Here is a 21,588-nt window from a genome sequence, read left to right as displayed (position 1 = left end):
GGCTGCCGTCTATGGGGTCGCACAGAGTGGGACACGACTGATGCGACTTAGCAGCAGCAGATGATATTTAAAATCCCTCCCAGTCCTGCCAATTTTGTATTTTCCATTATTTAATTTCGAAATTCCTTTTTTTTCTTATAATTCCCCTGCCCCTTTTTCCCTCTCTCTTATTTAATTTTTACCCCTCTAGCAAATTCTCTCTTCTGAAATGGTTTCAGAAAACAATATGTATATACATATATGTATATATACATAAAAGAAAGTAGTTTTACAGTTTAAGGAGATTATCCATTTGTATTGTGAACTCTTTGAAGCAGAACATAAAGTATAAATTCTAGATTTTTTTCTGTAACTGGATTTAAGTGGATACAAGATCTCATTCTTTTCAGTATTCTAGTATTTGTAAATATGTCTAAATTTTTAAATAATGAGATAAGTAGAATATTTTTTTCAAGATCCAGGTAAGACCAGGTAAGTAAATCGTTTTGCATTTACTTAATGAATTAGAGATCTGATAATGAACTATTTTTAAAAACTGAGAAATATTGACTTACATTTTATGTGTAATAGGTTCTCAAAACTTTGAGTAAATTTAAATTGCATTATTCAGGTATTAAAACTGATATATTTTAACAGTAATTTTATATTGCTGTAAATAAAATAATGCTTCATTAGGAATTAATTTTACTGTAGATAAAATTTGTGTGTGTGTTTTTTTTTCTCTCTCTCTCTCTCTAAAGGTAAACAGCCATATACCAGGGATAGGCTACCAGATTTTTGGAAATGCAATCTCTCTAATCCTGGGTTTAACTCCATTTGTTTTCCGACTCTCCCAAGCTACCGACTTGGATCAACTCACAGCACATTCTGCTTCAGAACTTTATGTGATTGCATTTGGTTCTAATGAAGATGTTATAGTTCTTTCTATGGTTATAATAAGTTTTGTGGTTCGTGTGTCTCTTGTGTGGATTTTCTTTTTTTTGCTCTGTGTAGCAGAAAGAACTTATAAACAGGTGAGTATAATATGGACATCTCTATAGAGAATTTTAAACTTTTCATAATATTCATGGTATTCCTGAAGTATTTTAGTGTTTCATTAAATCATTTTGACATGCTAATTATTTCCCCATTTTGTTTTTATAATAGTTAACCAAATCTTAATAACTTCTATTTTGTTAATTTTTATTTTTATGTGGTAATCTACTTGAAAATTAATTTTTATTTTAATCTTTTTTAGCGATTACTTTTTGCAAAACTCTTTGGACATTTAACATCGGCAAGGAGGGCTCGAAAATCTGAGGTTCCCCATTTCCGATTGAAGAAAGTACAGAATATAAAAATGTGGCTCTCTCTCCGATCCTATCTTAAGGTAGAATGGTAGTGATAAAAGTACTCTTAACGTGCTGGCTCCCTCTCATAGTTCCAGTTCTTTGTCAGTATGTATGTATGTCTAGATTTATAGTCAGATTTGTATTCACATGGTGCTATGTGGCCACATCTAGTGTTCATTTTGATCCATATGCAGAAATTCAGAATGTTTAACTGGTTCTTTACAGTAAAAGATCTGAAGTCCAGAAGGCTAAAATGCATTTTAGATAGATGATTCAAGATCAGATTGTCCAAAATTTATCTTTGTTCATAAATCTCACCAACTACTACTACTCATTCAAAAGCTAGATTAAAGATTTTGTTTCTACAATAGAATGATTATATCACAAGCCAGCAGAGGGAGCCCACTGCTTAAAAAAGGAAATTAAAAAAAAAATCTTGTCAATGAGCTGCCTCACTGAGGTGACCTATTACTATTTGAAAACTTTAGCTTCCAATTCTAAGCCATCCTTTTCATGCCATTCTTTTCCTTTAATCTTTTAAAGTAACTTTCCCAATTATGGAATTAAGATATAGAAGCTCAGGAGGGAAATGGGAAACATCTGAATTAGTTTTAGGAAAACATTTTTTCTGAGGATTATTACTTTATTGCATACTCATTGTGTATGGAGTAATCATAGCTTAATAAAATTGACCTAAAGGCCAACTATCCTCTGACATGCTTAGATCTTTAATGACTTTTATTTTGAGGTAACAAGGAAAAAGTAGAAAAATTTTGCATTATTTGTCTACACTTCTGTTTAAAAAAATTCATTATGCTGTTTATTTAACTTGTTAAACTCAGCTAAGTTAGTCTTCACTGGGCAATGCCACAGATCAGTGTAGATTGTTTTTTCTCACTGTGACACCGCTGGAAGGATGGATGTGATCCTTGTTACCTGTCTTAGTGAGAAGACACCTAAAATTTGCTCTCCTTATCATCCCTGAGCAGGTATTGCATTCTTTTATGCATTGATTATTTTAGTCAATAAACATTCATTTAATGTTAACCATGTGCCATTCACTATTGATGAGATGGAACTCCCTGCCATTAGGAGCTCATTCTTCAGTGAGGGAAACATGTAACCCCAGGTCTAGGAATTATCCTGAGTACTGACTTCCTCTTTTGCATTTCCAACATTCAGTTTATCGCCAATTCCCACCTTTTCTGTTTCCAAAATGTATCTCAAATCCATTTACTTCTCTCTCTCTGTTTTTATTTCCCCACCCTAATTGCAGCCACCAATTATCTCCTGTATTGGATTACTGCAGTTTTGTCTTATATGGCCTCTCAGCATTCCTGTTTCCTCCTTTTAATATTTTCCTCAGTTTGCTGCCAGAGGTGTCTTAAAAATGTAGATCTGACCATATTCTTAAAATTTTCTGAAAATTCTCCATTGATCTTAGGATGTAGAACCAAATCTTAATAGGGCTTTTAATGCCCTTCATGACTCAGCTCCTGCAGATAGCCTGTCACGCTTGTCTCATTTTGAAATACTTTCCTCCCTGCATTCCAGCCAGACTACACTGCTTCAATGCTTTGAATGTACTGTGATCTTTTCTGTTTTACACTCTTGCACTTGCTTTTCCTTCTACCAGTAACAATACCAATAACTGCCGTGTGCCATCATGCTACTGCACCCTACTTTGGGGTAAATATCACTTCCTTGGAGAGATCTTCCCAGGCCTACACAATCTTTCTGAGAGTTAGAAGTATGGGCCTGGGAAGATCTCTGTAAGGAAATGCTATTTGTACCAAACTTGTCACCAATGTTCTGAAAGCATTCTATACCTTTCTTTCATAGCTCTCATCACAACTTGCACGTATATCTGTCTCTATGAGCTTGATGTTTGACTCCTTGTCTGTTTTGTTCTCTACTATATTTCCAGCACCTACCACTGTCCCTCATTCTGAGCAGGTGTTCAAAAAACCTGTTCAGTAAATGGTTAGTGTTTGACAAAATGGAATATTTGGGATTTATCCTTCTACAAATTCTAGGCTATATATTCACCATTTTTCATGGTGTTGCAAATCCTCAGGCAATAATAACAGTTTATAATTAAAATTCATCTCACTAATCAGGTATATTTTCAATGTCATAAGCTATGGTCAATGTGCAGTGATGGATCAGTACCTTAGTTGAAAGCATGGAATTAGCTGCTAATTAGTAAATATATTTAAAAGTGTTTTCACTTTTTTCCCACCAGCGTCGAGGTCCTCAGCGATCAGTTGATGTCATAGTTTCATCTGCTTTCTTGTTGACTATCTCAGTTGTATTTATCTGTTGTGCCCAGGTGAGTTACCTTATTTTGTGTAGAACTTAGATAATCAGATCTATAAATATTCAACCTCCAAGGCTTTCTAATAATAAACAAAGTAATAAGTAATTTGAAATTGAATTTTTACAGTTTATTTTTTTCAGTAGAGTAAGTAAATGCATCTTACTTATTTACATGATGAACAATAACTAACTTATTTTCAGGTGTCTATTAATTGAACATAAAATAATTAGTTTTTGTCTACAATTCATCTTTATTTCCAAAACAAACTGATGAGTGTCTAGAGTTATGAAATTTTTCAGACTATTTTCCATGATCTCTGCTTTATTCACATTTAGTATTAACTTTCATTTTATACCTGAATTATCACTGTGACTTAACTGTCTCATCTCTGAAAAAAGAATTCTCATTGACCAAGATTAGTCAGGAAGCACAAAAGTATCTCAGAATATAGTCTGTGCTATGAAATTTAAACTTCTGTTTCAAGTAATAAGACATGCTAGATTACCTGAAAATTCTTCTGGTTTAAAACATACAATACTGGGGGGAAAATACCCAGCATCGTAATATGTGTAAGTGAGGTGTTTTATAAATATACATATTGCTTGTATATTTCAGTTTATAACACAGTAAGGGGCCAAAAATGAGGATAAAAGTGAAAAACAGAGCAGTTACGTATATGTGTTAATGTTAGGTTGAAGTGCTTTGTTTGTGTTAGTATGTGAGAGATGAGGCCTTGATCTGCTGTACCTCCTTATATATACGCTACAAGGCCAAAATCCTCAAAGGCCTACAGTCTCGGTGAAAAGGTGCAATAAGAAAAAGTCTGCCCTACAGCACAGGAAGACAATAAGGAAGCTTGGTCAGTTTTGCCAGGATTCTGGCCAAGGAGGCAGAGAAAGTCTCTCCTAAGAATATATAAATGTAGGTCAGCTTTTAATACAGATTCAGGGTTCAAGTGTACATTACAGATCTTGTCTTGTAGCCGCTGTGTCAAGAAGTTAATATAACAAGATCCTAGACTCCTGGATACCTGAAAGAAGCTAAACCAAGACTGTTCTTGGGGATATAACATCCACCCTAATCCTCACAGAATTTGCACAGTTAAAGCCCCTTCAGGTCTCAGAACACTTGAAAAAACTTTCTAACATGAGCGAGTCAACAAATTAACACACAGCAGGAATACATCTCCAGCAACTTCAGATCTGATCAGATAGAAACTATAAGCTTGTTTAAAATGACTGAAGATGTAGATAACACTATTTAAAAAAGAGCAGATAGATTTGAAAAATACCCAAGCATTGCTTCACAGAAGTTTAAAAAAAAAAGTCACTGACATAAAAAACACAACAAACAGAAGAAACAGCAAATTGGAGACAAAGATAATTGGTGAGCTGGGAGATGGAAGAAATTACCCAGAATATAGAACAGAGATGAAGAGATGGAAATATGAAAAGGAGATCCAACATATATCTAATAGGAATTTCATATTGAAAGAAGAGAGAGAACAATATTTGGAGAGATGATGACATAAGAGTTTTTCTGAATTAGTAGAAGACATTAATTTTCAGGTTTAGGAAAGGACAAGAAGAAGAAGAAGCCACAATAAAAACAAATTGACACTTGGATACATTATAGAGATACTGCAGCACACCAAAAACAAAAATCTAACACAATCAAAAGGAAGAAGACTGGTTCTTTACTCACAATTGCTTGTTGCATTTCAGTCTTTTCTTCAAGGTTTTATTTCCATGTTCCTGAAGTACATCCTGCAATATTTTTGTCTCTAATGAACATAAAATCTATTTCTGTCAACAAAAGACACATGGAACATAATAACATTGTCAAGTTTTAAATATAAAAAGATAGAAAAATACATTGCAGATAAATACTAGCCAAGAGAAAGCTGGTGAAGTAACATTAATAGCAGATGAAATAGACTGTGATCTAAGACGTGTTACTGGGATAGAGAGAAACCTGACAAAAAGTTTGAAGAGTTGTTAGGAAGATCTAACAATTCTAGAATTGTATATGTGTTGTCACATAACTTCAGTCTTATCTATATAGAGCCTAAATAATAGCACTGTAGTGAGGAATTGACAAAATGCCACATTGGGAGCTTTGAACACATTTCTTTCATTATTGATGAAGCAGACAAAATATGAAGACATGTATCTAAACAAGACAGTGAAAATTTTATTCTGAAATTGGGCAATACATACTCTTTTCAGACACAGAACAGTTTATTAAACTTTCCCATGTACTAGGTGACAAAATGATTCTCAACTGATACCATACAGACCTCTGGTTATATACAGTTAAAGTAGAAAACAATGACAGCAAAAAGAAAACCATGCATTTGGAAATTTCAAAACATACTTACAGATAGCAGTGTTTAAAAAGAAAACTCACAGTATTAAACTGAAATAGTTGAGAATTTTTTTAAAAAAGAATAGTAGTATATATTAATGTCATTAAAGTTAAAAGCTTCTGTGGACAGTTTTGTAGAAATATTAATTAAAACTGACTCAAAAAGTAACTGAAGAGCTGAGAAGACCCTGTAGCCGTACAGCAGTATTGATTCAGTAGTTTGAAAATCTGCTACCAACAAAAATCCCCAAGACCCATGTGATTTTTACAGGTTAGTTTTGCCAAATGTTTTAATAAACAAGTAATCCTAATCCTACACAAAAGATCTAGGGAGTAGAAAAAGGGAATATTCCTCCAATTCATTTTATGTACTTCATGTAACTTTGTTACCAAACCAGAGAGACAGTATGGGCACAGGAAGCAGTGAACCAGCTTAGATGCAGAAATACTCAGAAGATGAAGCCAGCAGTTAATAACAGTAAACATGCCATGACCTAGACAGCCTATCCCTTGGATGCAAAGGTTTTTGACTTTAGAAAATCCAGTTATCTAGTTTAAACTCCTTTAGTTGATTAAAGGAGAAATTATCTGATCATCTCAATAGATACAGAAAACAAATTGGTAAATTTCGATGGGAGATTCACAATACAGTTACTGAAAAGTACTGTTCTTAATTTGATAAATAAAAAATATTTCAAAAACTGGAGCAAACATTGTACATATGATATTTATTATCTTTGAGATACTTTAAAATCAGAAATGAGATGGGTGCCCTCTTTATCACTTCTAGTTAAGAAAGGTACTAACCAGTGAAGATAGGGAAAAGAAAGAAATTGTATAAAGATTGGAAAAGAAAAAAGAACATAAGACTGTATGGATGTGTATGTACAATATTCTAGTAACTTTCCAGACAAATTATTAAAAACCTGACACTTTTTTTTAGAAGTGCAAGATCAATAAAAATGGATACAACCTCAATATAAAAGAATCAGTTTTGTTTCTGTAAGTCAGAAATCAGCAAACTTTTTCTATAAAGGTCCAGACTAAATATTTTAGACTTTTACCTGATACATTCAGTCTCTCATATATTCTTCTCTCCTGCCTCTCCCTAAAAATTGTTAAGTATTAAAGAAGCACCATAAATGACAAAAGAGAGTCTGAAAAAATACTGGCAAAATACATCGTTTAAATAGCTTTGTTATTCACAATATGCAACAAATCAATAAAAACAGACAACCTAATAGAAAAAGTTAGATACAAAATTTAAAAAGATAACTTAAGAGGAAACCCAGTGACCAGTAAGTATATGAAACATACTCATCCTCCCTAAGTAATGTGGAAAAGTAAAAGGAAAAGAGTAAGAGAACAATTCACACCCATTAGAATGGCAGGTGTTAAAAAGTTAAATAATACCCAGTTTGGACAGATATGAAGGCAAAGGAAACTGATCCACTGCTGAGAGTATAAATTGGCACAACTGTTTTCAGAGACAAATTTGTAATATTTGCTAACACTGAATGTGTGACTATCCAAGGCTTTAGCAGTTTTACGCCTAGATATTAACTCCTCAAGAAGGTCTTACATGTGCACAAGAAGACCAGGAGAGGCAGAAGAGAATATTTAATGCAACATAGTTTGCAATGAGGAAATTGGCAGCCCAGTGAATATTATTAATTGGTGGTGTAGGCAAATCCACTGTGGTTGATTCTTTTACTGTAATACCTTGCAGTAGTTAGAATGAATGAATTTAAGCTTAATGAATCATGGATAAACTTCGAAAACAAAATCCCGTAGATTAAAAAGCAGATTGAAGAATGATAAGGTCAATGTGATAGCATTTATACAAATTCTAATATCACTTCAGTTCAGTCGCTCAATCGTGTCCGACTCTTTGCGACCCCATGAATCACAGCACGCCAGGCCTCCCTGTCCATCACCAACTCCCGGAGTTCACTCAGACTCAGGTCTCTCGAGTCAGTGATGCCATCCAGCCATCTCATCCTCTGTCGTCCCCTTCTCCTCCTGCCCCCAATCCCTCCCAGCATCAGAGTCTTTTCCAATGAGTCAACCCTTCGCATGAGGTGACCAAAGTACTGGAGTTTCAGCTTTAGCATCATTCCTTCCAAAGAAATCCCAGGGCTGATCTCCTTCAGAATGGACTGGTTGGATCTCATAATATAACATAGTATAAGCATAAATACTTAGCTAAACTATAAAAGCTGAGTGGAAGAGGTAAATGTAAAAGTCATTACCCTTACAGAGGGGTGGGGAAGAAGGGGAATGATGAAAAGAACAGTTTAAAGGGGCTTCCTTTGAATCTTTACTCTTATGTTTTTGAAAATCAAAAAAAAAATTGCAAGATATTAAGATTTAGTGAAAGTAAATATATGGGTTTTGATTACCTCATACTCAGTACCTTTCATGTGCTTGCAGTATTTCCTAAGAAATGTCAGATGTTTGAAAAATGTAACACTATATCCATGATATATCTGTATGAAGTAAAATTTTACTTTCTTTTAATGAATGACATTCTTCTTCATATTGCCTTTTCCTTACATTTTTAGTTGCTTCATGTACATGAGATCTTCCTTGATTGTCACTACAATTGGGAACTGGTAATCTGGTGCATCTCGTTAACACTTTTTCTCCTACGATTTGTTACCCTTGGATCAGAAACAAGTAAAAAATATAGCAATACCTCAATATTACTTACTGAACAGGTGAGAATTCATGTTTATTATGTTATAAATTAATGTCTGATACCTACATGTTAAAATTAAGAGTTTTCATTTACTTCAGAATTTTTCAGGAACCTCTGTTAAGACCATTTATGTTGCAGAGCAAAACTTGAAATTTGGTAGAGTACAAAACTTTCTTCAGTGTTCTGCCTTGATACAGATTTCAAGTCTAAGCTATTGTTTCTGTGTCCCATTTTCATTAGATAAGCAGGAAATACCTTTTGTAGAAATGATGGACTTTAAACCGTTGTTGGGATATGTTTGCATTGGAGTGTAGCAGAGCCATATTTGAAAGGCATAAACTTTTATTCAATAGAAAGTGTAAAGCCTAATAATTTTGATGCTTAACTTTATTTTGTATGAATTAAAAAAAAAACATTTTCCTTATTTCATAGGAATTATTTAAACAAACTTATTTCTAGTGAACTTGTTGAGTATTTTTGTCAGGAATAGTTTGGTTTTTAGAAATTGGTAACCCTGTCAAACCAAGTCAGTTAGAGGGAAAGGGGAAAGTAGGAAACAAACCAACTGATTTACTTTACTCTAGTTATTGTTTATTTTCTGTGTTGATTTGGATCTGGGACTAAAGTGTTGCACATTTTTAATAATGAAATCCAGTTTTCCTTCTTTCAGCTTTTAGTTACATTTGAAAAGTTAAATATCATTTTCGTATAAACTGTTTGCTGTAAGAAGTTAGGAATATAGTGAAGTGTGAAGAAGAATATTAATATCACCTATACTCTTAATAACAGAGAACTACTGCTAATATTTTAGTAAATGTTTTTCAGTTCATCTTAAAATGAGTATTATAATTTTAAGTATATTTAATTGTTAATTCTTTTTTAATAAAAGATAAACCTCTACTTGAAAATGGAAAAGAAACCTAACAAAAAGGAGGAATTGACACTAGTGAACAATGTTTTAAAACTGGCTACTAAATTGCTAAAGGTAAGAGTGAAAATGAAAATGGACATCATGAAGAAAATGCTGTTCTAACTTTTCTTACTTTTTTGCTTGTAGATCCTACTTTGTGTTTGTTTTTCAGGATTATCGAAAATGTTTTCCAAATTATTTTTGAGCACATTCATGCAGTTTACATTTTCTCATTGAAAAACTAATCAAAGTAATTCAGATTATTTCATTTTGAAATTTTATTCAGTTTTGAAATTTTAAGACTCTTAATAATGTTCAGAATATTGTAGAAGTTGGCATCCTTGGAAATTTTTGCATCCTAGAACTTAAAATAGATTATAAAAAAGAAGATTTGATGTTAATTTGCTATTTTTTTTTCATTTTGTATTTCTCAAAGCAGTCTTCTGTTTACTTGACCTGAGTTGGTTTAAAAAGTAGTAATACATTATCACTGTAATAATTATATATCACCAATAAGTGAATTTTCAAAACTTTTTTGGGTAGCAATAAAAAATAATATAATTTCAGTATATCTGATCTCATAATAGTAACTCTTTCAGTTCATTTCAGTTCAGTGTCCGACTCTTTGCGACTCCATGAATTGCAGCACGCCAGGCCTCCCTGTCCATCACCAATTCCTAGAGTCCACCCAAACCCATGTCTCTTGAGTCAGTGATGCCATCCAACCATCTCATTCTGTCGTCCCCTTCTCCTTCTGCCCTCAATCTCTCCTAGCATCAGGGTCTTTTCCAATGAGTCAATTCTTGGCATCAGGTGGCCAAAGTATTGGAGTTTCAGTTTCAACATCAGTCCTTCCAATGAACACCCAGGACTGATCTCCTTTAGGATGGACTGATTGGATCTCCTTGCAGTCCAAGGGACTCTCAAGAGTCTTCTCCAACACCGCAGTTCAAAAGCATCAATTCTTTGGCACTCAGCTTTCTTCACAGTCCAACTCTCACATCCATACATGACCACTGGGAAAACCATAGCCTTGACTAGACGGACCTTTGTTGGCAAAGTAATGTCTCTGCTTTTGAATATGCTATCTAGGTTGGTCATAACTTTCCTTCCAAGGAGTAAGCATCTTTTAATTTCCTGGCTGCAATCACCATCTGCAGTGATTTTGAAGCCCAGAAAAATAAAGTCAGCCACTGTTTCCACTGTCTTCCCATCTCTTTGCCATGAAGTGATGAGACTGGATGCCATGATCTTCGTTTTCTGAATGTTGAGCTTTAAGCCAACTTTCTCACTCTCCTCTTTCACTTTCATCAAGAGGCTCTTTAGTTCCTCTTCTCTTTCTGCCATAAGGGTGGTGTCATCTGCATATCTGAGGTTATTGATATTTCTCCCAGCAATCTTGATTCCAGCTTGTGCTTCTTCCAGCCCAGCATTTCTCATGATGTACTCTGCATATAAGTTAAATATGCAGGGTGACAATATACGGCCTTGACGAACTCCTTTTCCTCTTTGGAACCAGTCTGTTGTTCCATGTCCAGTTCTAACTGTTGCTTCCTGACCTGCATACAGGTTTCTCAAGACGCAGGTCAGGTGGTCTGGCATTCCCTCTTTGGAGGTAATTTAATAAAATATCATTATCACTGCAGTGTTAATAATTCCTTTCTTTCTCAAAAGGAAACTATTTTTTAAAATCTCTGTTTCTGTAACAAATTAAATGGAAATTTTAGAGTTGTTGATAAAGTGTTCGTAGAATAGTAGGAAATTAGTTGTGTCTCAATGCCATGGTTACTTCTTCAGTTAACTAAAATGCATTAACTGACTCGAGATTGTGCCTCACAGTATATTAGGCACTGAAAGGAGTCAGAAGAGTTAGGTGGATTTTGTTTTTGTTGTTTCCAGTTTTATTTATTTATTTTTGGCTCTGCTGGGTCTTTGTTGCAGCATGGGCTTTTCTCTAGTTGTAGTGAGCAGAGACTCCTTTCTAGTTGTGGTGAGCAGTCTTCTCTTTGCGGTGGCTTCTCTTTTTGTGAAGTATAGGCTCTTGAGCACATGGGCTTCAGTAGTTGCCAGTCCCGCTCTCTAGAGCACCGGCTCATTAGATGTGGCAAATGAGCTTAGTTGCTCTGCAGCATGCGGGATCTTCCCAGACCAGAGCTCAAACCCATGTCTCCTACCTTGGCAGACAGATATTTTACCTCTGAGCCACCAGGGAAGCTCTGGGTGAGTTTTTGACACAAATATTGAGTATCTTGAGAGTGTAGGCACTGTGCTAGCTAGGAGGAGGCTCTAAAGTTGAGACTTCATGTGAGCAGCTTCACTTGCAAAATAGAGAGAAATACAAAGTTAACCATAATACAAAGCACTCAGTGTGATCTTTCTTGATCAAACATCATCTTCTATTCAGAACCTGTGACATAATATAGATTGCTCCTTCTTTCTCTTTCTTCACAGCCAAGAAATTCTTGGGCCCATTGACTCACCCTCTCAAATATTGTCCAGTTCATCCTCTTTTTCCTACCAATACTGCTCTAAGTCAGACCCGCATCATTTTCAGTTGAGCTTCTGATAAACAACTCTGAGGGCTTCTTCTTTCTGGTCTTGCTGCTCTCTAATCTGTAGTTCTCACATGCACATCTGATATACTACGCCCCAAATTAAATTCCATTCATGCCAATCTCCTGTCACACTTTGCCTAAAGAATGACCCTTACCTAAGTAGCCAGTTTTATAAAATTTATACTTGCCTCATACAACCTATAGCAATTCAAAGGTGCCATGTTCTTGTGTCTTGGGGAATACTTCTCTCCTCCCATGAACCAAGTTGCAGGAGCACCTTCTACTCTGGCTCTCTGCCATTTATACATATTTCTTTTGTGGTACTCATAGTTGAATTATGTCTTTGCTTGTATATTAGACTGCAGGGTCCTTCAGCATGGGGACTGAATCTTAACTTCTCCAGAGTCTGCCATGGTGCCTAGCATATATAGAACTTTACTTAAATGTTTGAGTCAGTCTATCAATTAATGAATCTATGCATTTGAAAATTATCTCAAAGGGGGATTTTATATATATATACACACACACACACACATATATATATGTATGTATGTGTGTGTGTGTCTGTGTATAGACAGAAAATTTGGCTAACTAAATTTCTAATTCTTATGCAAAAATATATTATTCTCTTTCTCTTTCAATTTCTATTGTTATAGTGAAAAGTATTCTTTAACCTTGTAGCTACCAGACCAATAGTTTATTAGTCATTCATTTGGGACAGAAATTGGAGTTACAAATTTAGGTTATAGATTTCTTTTAAATGAAAGTCACTTTCTCCTGCTGCTAAGTCACTTCAGTCTTGTCCGACTCTGTGTGACCCCATAGATGGCAGCCCACCAGGCTCCCCCATCCCTGGGATTCTCCAGGCAAGAACACTGGAGTGGGTTGCCATTTCCTTCTCCAATGCATGAAAGTGAAAAGTGAAAGTGAAGTTGCTCAGTCGTGTCCGACTCTTTGAGACCCCATGGACTGCAGCCTACCAGGCTCCTCCATCCATGGGATTCTCCAGGCAAGAGTACTGGAGTGGGGTGCCATTGCCTTCTCCACATTTTCTCCTAAGAATACCTAAAAGTATATTTACTTACTTCAGGTTTAACCAAGTTTATTCTAAGACTATCATGATTTGTAACTATCTTTTGAAACAGTGGTTGTAAAAATTCTCTTTGCATATTGCCCTGAATTAGTTTAATAATTCTCAATGAATCTGGGTTCATGGTTTTTTCCTCTTCTACTAGGAATTGGACAGTCCCTTTAGACTATATGGACTTACAATGAATCCACTGCTTTATAACATCACCCAGGTTGTCATCCTGTCAGCTGTTTCTGGTGTTATCAGTGACTTGCTTGGATTTAATTTAAAGGTAAGGGCTTGCAGGTATTTTTAAGTTTCTTAGTACCCTATTACATATTCGTGACATTTATTTCACCCTAACACTCTTGAGATCTCACATGTATAGTAATGGAGTCATTTTGATTATATTATATACAATTAATGAAGATAACATTTAATTTCAAAGAATGATAAATATTCTTGGCTTATAATGCTGATGGACCTTCTTATTCAGAACAGTATTTGTTACAAATGGTACTCTTGGATAGGATAAGCGGAAGTGTTTATTTTTACTCATATATAAGATGATTCTAATTTAGATGATTTTTTAAAAAAGAGCCCTATTACTGGCTTTGGCCAAAAACTATATTATTTATCTATATAGCAATATATGCATCCTCCAACATGTGCAAAGCTGCTAGCGAATAAGATGTAGAATGTTTATATTAACCGGTAGTAGATGTGTATTGTCACTTTCCAGTTAGAGAAAGCAAGAGAAATTGGAGTCTCACTTTTTTATTTGTTTGAGGTGAATTCTTAAAAATAAAAGAATAAAAGAATTTAAAATAGTAGAACCTTCAGTTGTTTATGAATGAAATTTAGATTAAAAAAATATCATGTGATGTAACTTAATAAGTAGCAATATCAAAACTGGCTCTAATGGTCCCTACTTATATTATTTTTTCACTAGCTCTGGAAGATTAAATCATGACAATTCAGAGAAAAGAAGATGTAGCCTCTTTTCCAGAATAAGAGTACCAACTAAGCTGCCTGAAAGCAGTCACTGACTCTTTGCTTCAGGAATCTCAGCTGAGAAATTGAAGTGTTTACATCAGACTGTCCTGTGCAATTCTTATATTTATTTCACTTGTTCACTGTTTTTTACATTTATTTTAGTCTTTATATTTTATTTTTAGCATTGATATACTTAGTTGTTGAAAGGGTGATGAAACTGATGTCCACATACTTGAGATCCTGGTAATTGCTCATAAAAAATGACAACAAATTGTGAGAATAGAAGCCATTGCTAAACACTGTTTCTCCATCAGTGCCGTGACTTGCCTTACTTGAAGTAAATTTCTTTAACTTTGTAATCTTGCATTAGACTCAACTAAACACATAAAACATTTTTCTTTAGTAAATCAAGATCCAGTCTGGGTTTCTTTTGAGTTATTTTGGAACAATGCCAGGATCTAAACTGATAAAGCTGCAGTTTAAGCACCCTTCAGTATTAATATCTATGGTATTACACAACAGGTCAACAAGTGCTCTTTGATGATAAAACTCTTAATAGAGCAATAATTGTAAATGGTTACCATACTGTAAGATATTTTGATAAAAATTAGTAATAATTGTATTTATTTGAAACACTGGGCTGTTTGCACAGCTCCAACTGTGCATGCTCAAAATGTGCACTTTTTAAAATTGTTACTTTTAATGTGTGTCTTTATATGGGGTATGTTATAGTGTACTAGGGCATGATATGGTATCCTTTTGAGTGAGGTATATACTCATCTCACAAGTGAAGTGCCTATTGATATTACTCAAGTATGTTATGTTTACTCAAGTAAAATAATTTTCTCCCCATGGTACACTATAGTGTATGCTATTCATACCACACTCAAATGAACAACTTAAGAATAACATTGAGAACCAATCAGATATTCCTGATTGCTAGCTGTAAAACTATATATGAGTTTTCAGGAAAAATAGCGATAGCTTGCAAATTCTGCTATCTAGTATATCTCCCTCCTCAACTCGCAGTTACATAAGGGCTATTTTAGATGCTTTTAACCTAGAAAGTAACCCCCTCCCTCCCCTCCAAATAATTTGCCAAGTGTCCAAATGAGAACTTATCTGTTGGCATGTTAGGTAAATAGGGCAAATATGATGGTCTCTTACATTGGGCCTTGATTTTAAGTTGTTATATTTGTACAATCAAATTTTAGGAGTCACATGAAATACTAAATGTTTTAGCAAACTTTTTTTTTTTTAAACTGGGTGTCTAGTTTTTAAAAGACTTTATTTGAAACAATCTAGAATTTTCTTGGTGCAAGTTGTATCATGTTGAATATCCTCACCTTTTTTTACCATGTTTTAGAGAATTTAAAATAATTAATTGTAAATGATTTATTTGACTGGTGCAGTTTTAATCCCCAAATCATAATCTTAAGATCAGGAATGTGTGGAGAACAGAGCCATATCATAATATCACTTTGCTCTCACCATTCCTTTTGATCAGCCTCAAATCAGCCTCATTGTATAGTATATTTTCTTTCTATAGAAAACAAAAACATTTTGTTTTATTTGCCTATGTTCTAATATGTTTAATAATGACCAAAGTGCATTCTGAGTTTTTTCAAGGAATGTATTACTGGAGCTTTAAGAACATACTTATTTTCTCCTGTGTAAAATTAGGCTTTGTCTGATATGTTTATTCTTCCTCTATTGTCTAATGTTGAGGTTGTTTTTAGGAATTATATTTTATAAAGTTTTTCAAGATAAGGTACATACCTATACAGAACTTAACATTTTGCACAGAATATATTGAATATATTTTGAGAAAAAAAAGTACAGCATGAGTTCTGTTAGGAATAAAAATGAAACTATTGTATCTCACAAAAAAAATCTTATTTCAGAATGGAAATATTTTTGAGAAAAGTAGCTGAGTAAACTGATTTAGGAAAATGCTTGCTTTTTGATTGAAGTTCATTTCAACTTGGAGTTGGGAGTTGATTTATTAAGTACAGTGTACCTCTCAACATCGTATTAATAATATGTTGAATTATGTCACTAGTATGGCAGCGGTAGAATACTAAGAGGGCAAAGTTGTCATTTTAAGTAATTTCAGAACATTAATGGAACTCTTTTCAAAGCAGAAAAATTGACATTGCTGCCTTTAAGAATACAATGAATGTAAGAAATTAAAAGAAATTGTAACATACCACATAATATAGAAAAGACAGTTTAAAGATAGAATTGTGGCAGATGTTGTGTGTTAACTGTTGTTTCTTTGCCACATGTATCGTATTTGAAAGTTTGAATGGCAAGTTTAAAATAAACGTTCTATGACTGACAGTGTTAAACCTGGAGTGGGTTTGGTTTTTTTTGTTTGTTTTTTCAGATTTTCAAGTCATGCACGTTTCTATGGTAATTTTATATTTACTGTAGCATAAACTTTAGGTGTAACTGTTAGATTTGAGGGGAGTGGGAATATATTTTTAAAACCTTTCCAACATTTCAGATTTTGCGTTATGATTCTCAGAATATGAAAGAAGAATTAGCGCACAGGCTTTTCATCACCAAAATGCTATGACATCATTAATGTTTGTTTGCTTGTTTGTTTGTATTTAAATACAGAAAACTGGCTGTAGCCTGGGGTATTAAAATTCATTATCAGGAGGATTGTGTTTTTAACCAAGTGATTTTACACATAATTCAACTAGAGAGATCATGGCCAACAATAACATGGGTAAGCATTGTAATATTTCTGTTCTCTGACTGGTACAAATGTTCATAGGCCTTAATCAGGGACTCTTCATTCAAGTGCACTTTCCAACTTTCTTTGAGCTTAGAATTGGGTCTCTTAATGAGTCTCCCTTCACACTTACAGATAGAGTAATATGACTTGCATCTCTTTATACTGTATCACTTAGAACACTAATTCTCAACCGTTTTTCTACCAACCTTATAAGAGAGATACCACAAATGCTTATTGATATCTCTGGCCCCCAACGGTGCTTACTTCCTGGGGAGTAGACTGTGTATCTTGGATGTGGTACATGCATATTCTGAAACAAGTATTCCATAAGTGATTTTGAAATTTTGTTCCACTTATCACTCCTCACCACCTTGAGAATTACTGTCTTAAGATCAGAAATTTTAGAGCATGTAAGTTACATGAGATTTTTAACTTCATTGACCACTGTTTTCCCAGCACATAAAATAGTGCCTAATCTCAGTCTATTGAATGAATGAATTTTGAATGATAACTTGAGTCACACAGAACTCGACACCACCTAGTCCAAAGCCCTCATTTTACTATTGATAGGTTTAAAAAAAAGAATCCAAAGAAAAGATTGAAAAGCTTGCCTAAGTTTCCATGAGTAGAATCCACACTCTCCTTTATTCCCTTTGGAGGTATATTCTGTAACAGCATCTCTTAACTAATCAAAATGCTCAATAGTAGGAAAAAATTCTGGAATATTTATAAATATTTATAAGTCTATACATATATGTAGTGAGATCATATGTGTACTAAGAAGCTTTTGGTGTTAGGAAAGGGAATTCATTTGATGGCTCTCCTGTTCTAGGAAAGAGAATTCATTTGATGGCTCCCCTGTTCAGCTCTGCAGTGGGACTTGCTGGAGAGATCACATACTTTGGAGTCAGACTTATTTTATAGTCTTAGGCAAATTATTTAACCTCTGTGAACTTTGGTTTTCTCAACTATAAATTACTGACAGTTATTTTACAGGACTATTAGAGGGATTCGTAAGATTAATATAATATGCAAAGCACCAGCACTGGAACTGACATGTATTGAATGTGCAAAAAGATTGGTTCTCTTTCCCCTCCAAATAAGTAATGGCTTAGGAAAATTAACAAACAAAAAGTTCCAAGCTAAAGCATTCACATTACAAAAGATGTATGCATCCTTACCAAAATGAGACATAACTAAGTATCATGCTTCATAGGAATTATCATACATGAAGAGTTCTTTTACAGAGTTGACATCTAATTCCTTTACTTCATAAGTAGGCACACTAAAATGTGGAAGGGAATTATTCTCATTCTTTTGTTAGCCTGTGTATTATATCCAATTATGAATGACTTTACTAAATTCTCAGGTGCATATTCCATTCATATCTTTTTATTATTAGATTTCTGTTTCGTTTATGTGGTAGATTCCCTTACTAGTAACAGCCTAGAGTTTTTGTGTCTTCTACCTGATCTCACCTCTTAACTTTTAAGTTTCTGCTCACTATTTGTGCTTTGACTAGCTGGAGAACATCTGACTTCACTTTCTACGAATGGTGCTTATCAAGGTATTACTAGAACTTTTGAGTCCTGTATTTGGCAGTGCTTTTTCTTTAATCAGTCTTTTGTCCACTTAGATGTTGCCTACAATGGCTTTTCCAAACCGCCTTTGTTATCATCAAGCTCCTAATCCCTCTCATCTTATAACTATTGGTATTTTATTCCTCTAACTTTACCAAAGAGAGAAAAATCATCATGCATGAATTCTTTTTCCACCTTCTTCAGTTCTGTGAAGGAAACATTGCTCTGTGAGGCCAGCTCTCTATCAGTGCTCAGGATTCTTTTGCTGCCCTCCTGTAGGATACCTCCTCTGCTCTCCCCCATCATCATCTTCAGTCTTACCCTTTGCAGTTTTATATTATAAATCATTTGTATTTCAATGAGAGGTGCTTGGATCCTTAGTATGAGATTGAATTTATTGGTTATAGGTTGGATGGGACCATTGTCTACTAGATGGCCCTGTAAGGGCTTGCTACAACCCTCATCTGAACAAAGCAAGAAGTTGGTCAAGCTTGGTTTTCTTCACTTTTCTCTCTCAGCCATAGCTGAACAGGTCAGTGATTAGTCCTGGGCCCAAAAGCAGCCAGCCATTTTACAGGCCTCGAGGAACCTGTGAAACCAACAGGTATGAGAGTTTTGCGCAGCACAGGCTTTCCATCCTTCATGGTTACTTCCTGACCCAGTCAGAATTTCTGTTAGTGCTGCGAGAATGAATCAGGCACAGTGTAAACAGGAAGAGTTGGTAGGATAGCAGAGTCCCAAAAGAAGCCGTGAATTAAAAAGCCTTAAAGTAGAGAGACAGTGGTGAAAGTGAAGATAGGAGAAGAAACTAACAGAAACTTCCTAAGCTGTTGGAGGCAGAGAGACCGAGTGATAGCTTGACCAGCTGTGCCATTGAATCATTAGAGCTGGTCTCAGACTGTGGTAGCTTCATCTTGTGTCCTGAACCGTGAGGCCAGATGCCCCCATTTATCTTTATGATAAATTCATCACCTCAAGTAACCAAAGGATGACTGTCAACCTGGATAAGCGTCATACATTTGACTGACTGTATAATCTCAAGCCATTTTTCTTCCCTAATTGGCTTTCCCTCTGCATCTTTCTACTCCTATCTCGTTAAGGATAGTGCTTGGCTATCAGTGCTGTCTACTCTTCCAACATATTTATGTCTCCTGTGTCTACAAAATAGTTAACAGTCTCAGGACTAAAAGTTTTGCTTATTCCTTTCTTTTTATGCTGCTGCGTTTCTCAGTTCTGTGTTTTCAACAATGATCTGAAATTTAAATTAGCAGCTTGCTTTCTTTTTTGTCTTTTAAAGCAGAAACTGACTCTTTGTGCCAAATGTAATCATTTACTTAATGCAGTTATTTAGCAATCTCTCTGGTTTTTAAGAATTTGGGGTTGTCTTTGTCAAATTCTCTTACAAGTTTTGATCAATTATTTATATTTGGGAATTTCTGGTTTTCCTAACCTTGTGAGAGGTGTATTTTAAAGCAAAATAGACGTGTTGCCAAAGGCTGTGACCAATTTGCATCCCTTGGGATATATACCCGATGTTTGCAAATGCATTTGCTTGTTTTTGCCTGGAAATGCAGACTGACCTGGCAGCTTTCTGGCCTTCTATTTATACCCTTACTCTTGCTCTCAGCCAGAATTTACTGTGTCAGGTTAGTGGTGCTGAAAGATTCTCAAAATGTGAGTCTACTGTCTGGGGAAACACATTCAAGTAAGAGGCTACTCTAGCAAATGGGAAACAGACCAAATGCTTTTAAAATTGCAATTTTATTCTGTTTTTCTTCCATCCATTCCATGGTTAGTATTTGAATATCACATGCTAGGCACTGAACTAGGTACTAGGGAAATAGAAATTAAAATACAGTCCCTCGTTTCATTTACCATGGAGGCTAGGAGGTACAAAGTTTAGCTTGTGAAGGGTACGTGCTGTGGAGGTGCCAGTGTAAGTGTCACATGCAGGCAGTTCAGTATGGCTGGTGATATTTGTAGACAAGGGTTGGAAGATAACACTAGCAGATGATTTTGTGAAGTTAAGGGATTTGAATTTTATCCTCAAAGATTGAGACTGCCTAGCTCAGTTCTGGCATGTCGTAATTACTTGGCAAATACCAAACTCAGGGACCACATTCTTCACTTGAGTACTTAGTGAACAGCTCCAGTCTGAGAATTAAGGTTTTTAATTTAAAATTTTTGTCCATGTTAAATCTATGCTAGAATTTTTGTGTCATAAAAAAAATGACATGGCACAAATCTGTATCTAAGAGTATTGTAAAATTAAGTTGACTTCAGTTTCTTTGTCCATGTTTGGATGATAGAGTCAGTTTATAATTATTGATATTTGCAAAATTGCATCTCTCTCTCTTTTTTTTTTTTAATTACAGAATAGCCCAGCTCATCTGCACTATGATGAGGACCATGGGTTCTGAAGTTAGGCAGAGCTGGGATACTTCACAGCATGTGTATGGCCTTGGGCAAGTTCCTTACACTCCCTAAGCCTCACCTGTAAAATGAGGTGTGGAGCTGCTGCTGCTGGAGCCTAAAGTGGTTCTTGTGAGTATAAAATTAGAAAATGTCCGTGTACTGGGCATAGTCCTGGCCCACCAACCTCCTGTGCAATAAAACATCAATTTATTTGTCCTCAAACTAAATCCAGCATTGAGCACTTACTGAAAAGATTATTGAGAATATAGTATGTTATGTTTGGAAGAGCCTCTCTTCCCTAGAGTGACACAAAATCCCAGGGGGGATTCACCTAGTACTTGGAAAATACAGAACTGGCCCAGTCCTTATTCTCTGGTGGTAGCTATTCCTCCATTTTGATGCTCCTGCCTGGCCAATGTGTCCTGTGTTTATTGGGCATGTATGCTCTAGCTAGCTCAGAGATGCTCCCCACAGAGGTCCTCCCCGACCCTGACCCCAGGCTAAGCCTCAAGGTCCTCATCTCTGCTTCAGGGTTTCTGTTATTAGTGCCCATCTCCTTCCACAGATGCCCCACAGCTGTGGGCCATTGCACATCTGC

The 21,588-nt window shown here is 35.2% G+C and overlaps 1 protein-coding gene across 25 annotated transcripts in view; it reads left to right on the top strand.

Annotated features, from left to right (window-relative positions):
• The window catches only part of PHTF2 (putative homeodomain transcription factor 2), a 202,633-nt gene that overhangs the window by 120,233 nt on the left and 60,812 nt on the right, over window positions 1-21,588 (top strand). For 21 of the 25 annotated variants that reach the window (XM_070787220.1, XM_070787218.1, XM_070787219.1 and 18 more), the window contains 8 exons: window positions 741-1,013; window positions 1,238-1,369; window positions 3,577-3,663; window positions 8,583-8,738; window positions 9,609-9,704; window positions 13,420-13,545; window positions 16,875-16,986; window positions 20,951-21,119. In XM_070787220.1, coding sequence (XP_070643321.1) covers window positions 741-1,013; window positions 1,238-1,369; window positions 3,577-3,663; window positions 8,583-8,738; window positions 9,609-9,704; window positions 13,420-13,545; window positions 16,875-16,901 — 897 coding nt within the window. In that variant the 3' untranslated portion in view covers window positions 16,902-16,986; window positions 20,951-21,119. Of the gene's footprint in view, window positions 1-740; window positions 1,014-1,237; window positions 1,370-3,576; window positions 3,664-8,582; window positions 8,739-9,608; window positions 9,705-13,419; window positions 13,546-14,205; window positions 16,987-20,950; window positions 21,120-21,588 lie in introns of all 25 variants that reach the window. The other 4 variants (XM_070787228.1, XM_019958607.2, XM_019958605.2 and 1 more) reach the window with 1 other exon arrangement.

The sequence above is a fragment of the Bos indicus genome, chromosome 4, assembly GCF_029378745.1.
Source record: "Bos indicus isolate NIAB-ARS_2022 breed Sahiwal x Tharparkar chromosome 4, NIAB-ARS_B.indTharparkar_mat_pri_1.0, whole genome shotgun sequence".
Taxonomy (NCBI): domain Eukaryota; kingdom Metazoa; phylum Chordata; class Mammalia; order Artiodactyla; family Bovidae; genus Bos; species Bos indicus.
This window is presented reverse-complemented; position numbering and strand designations above follow the sequence as displayed.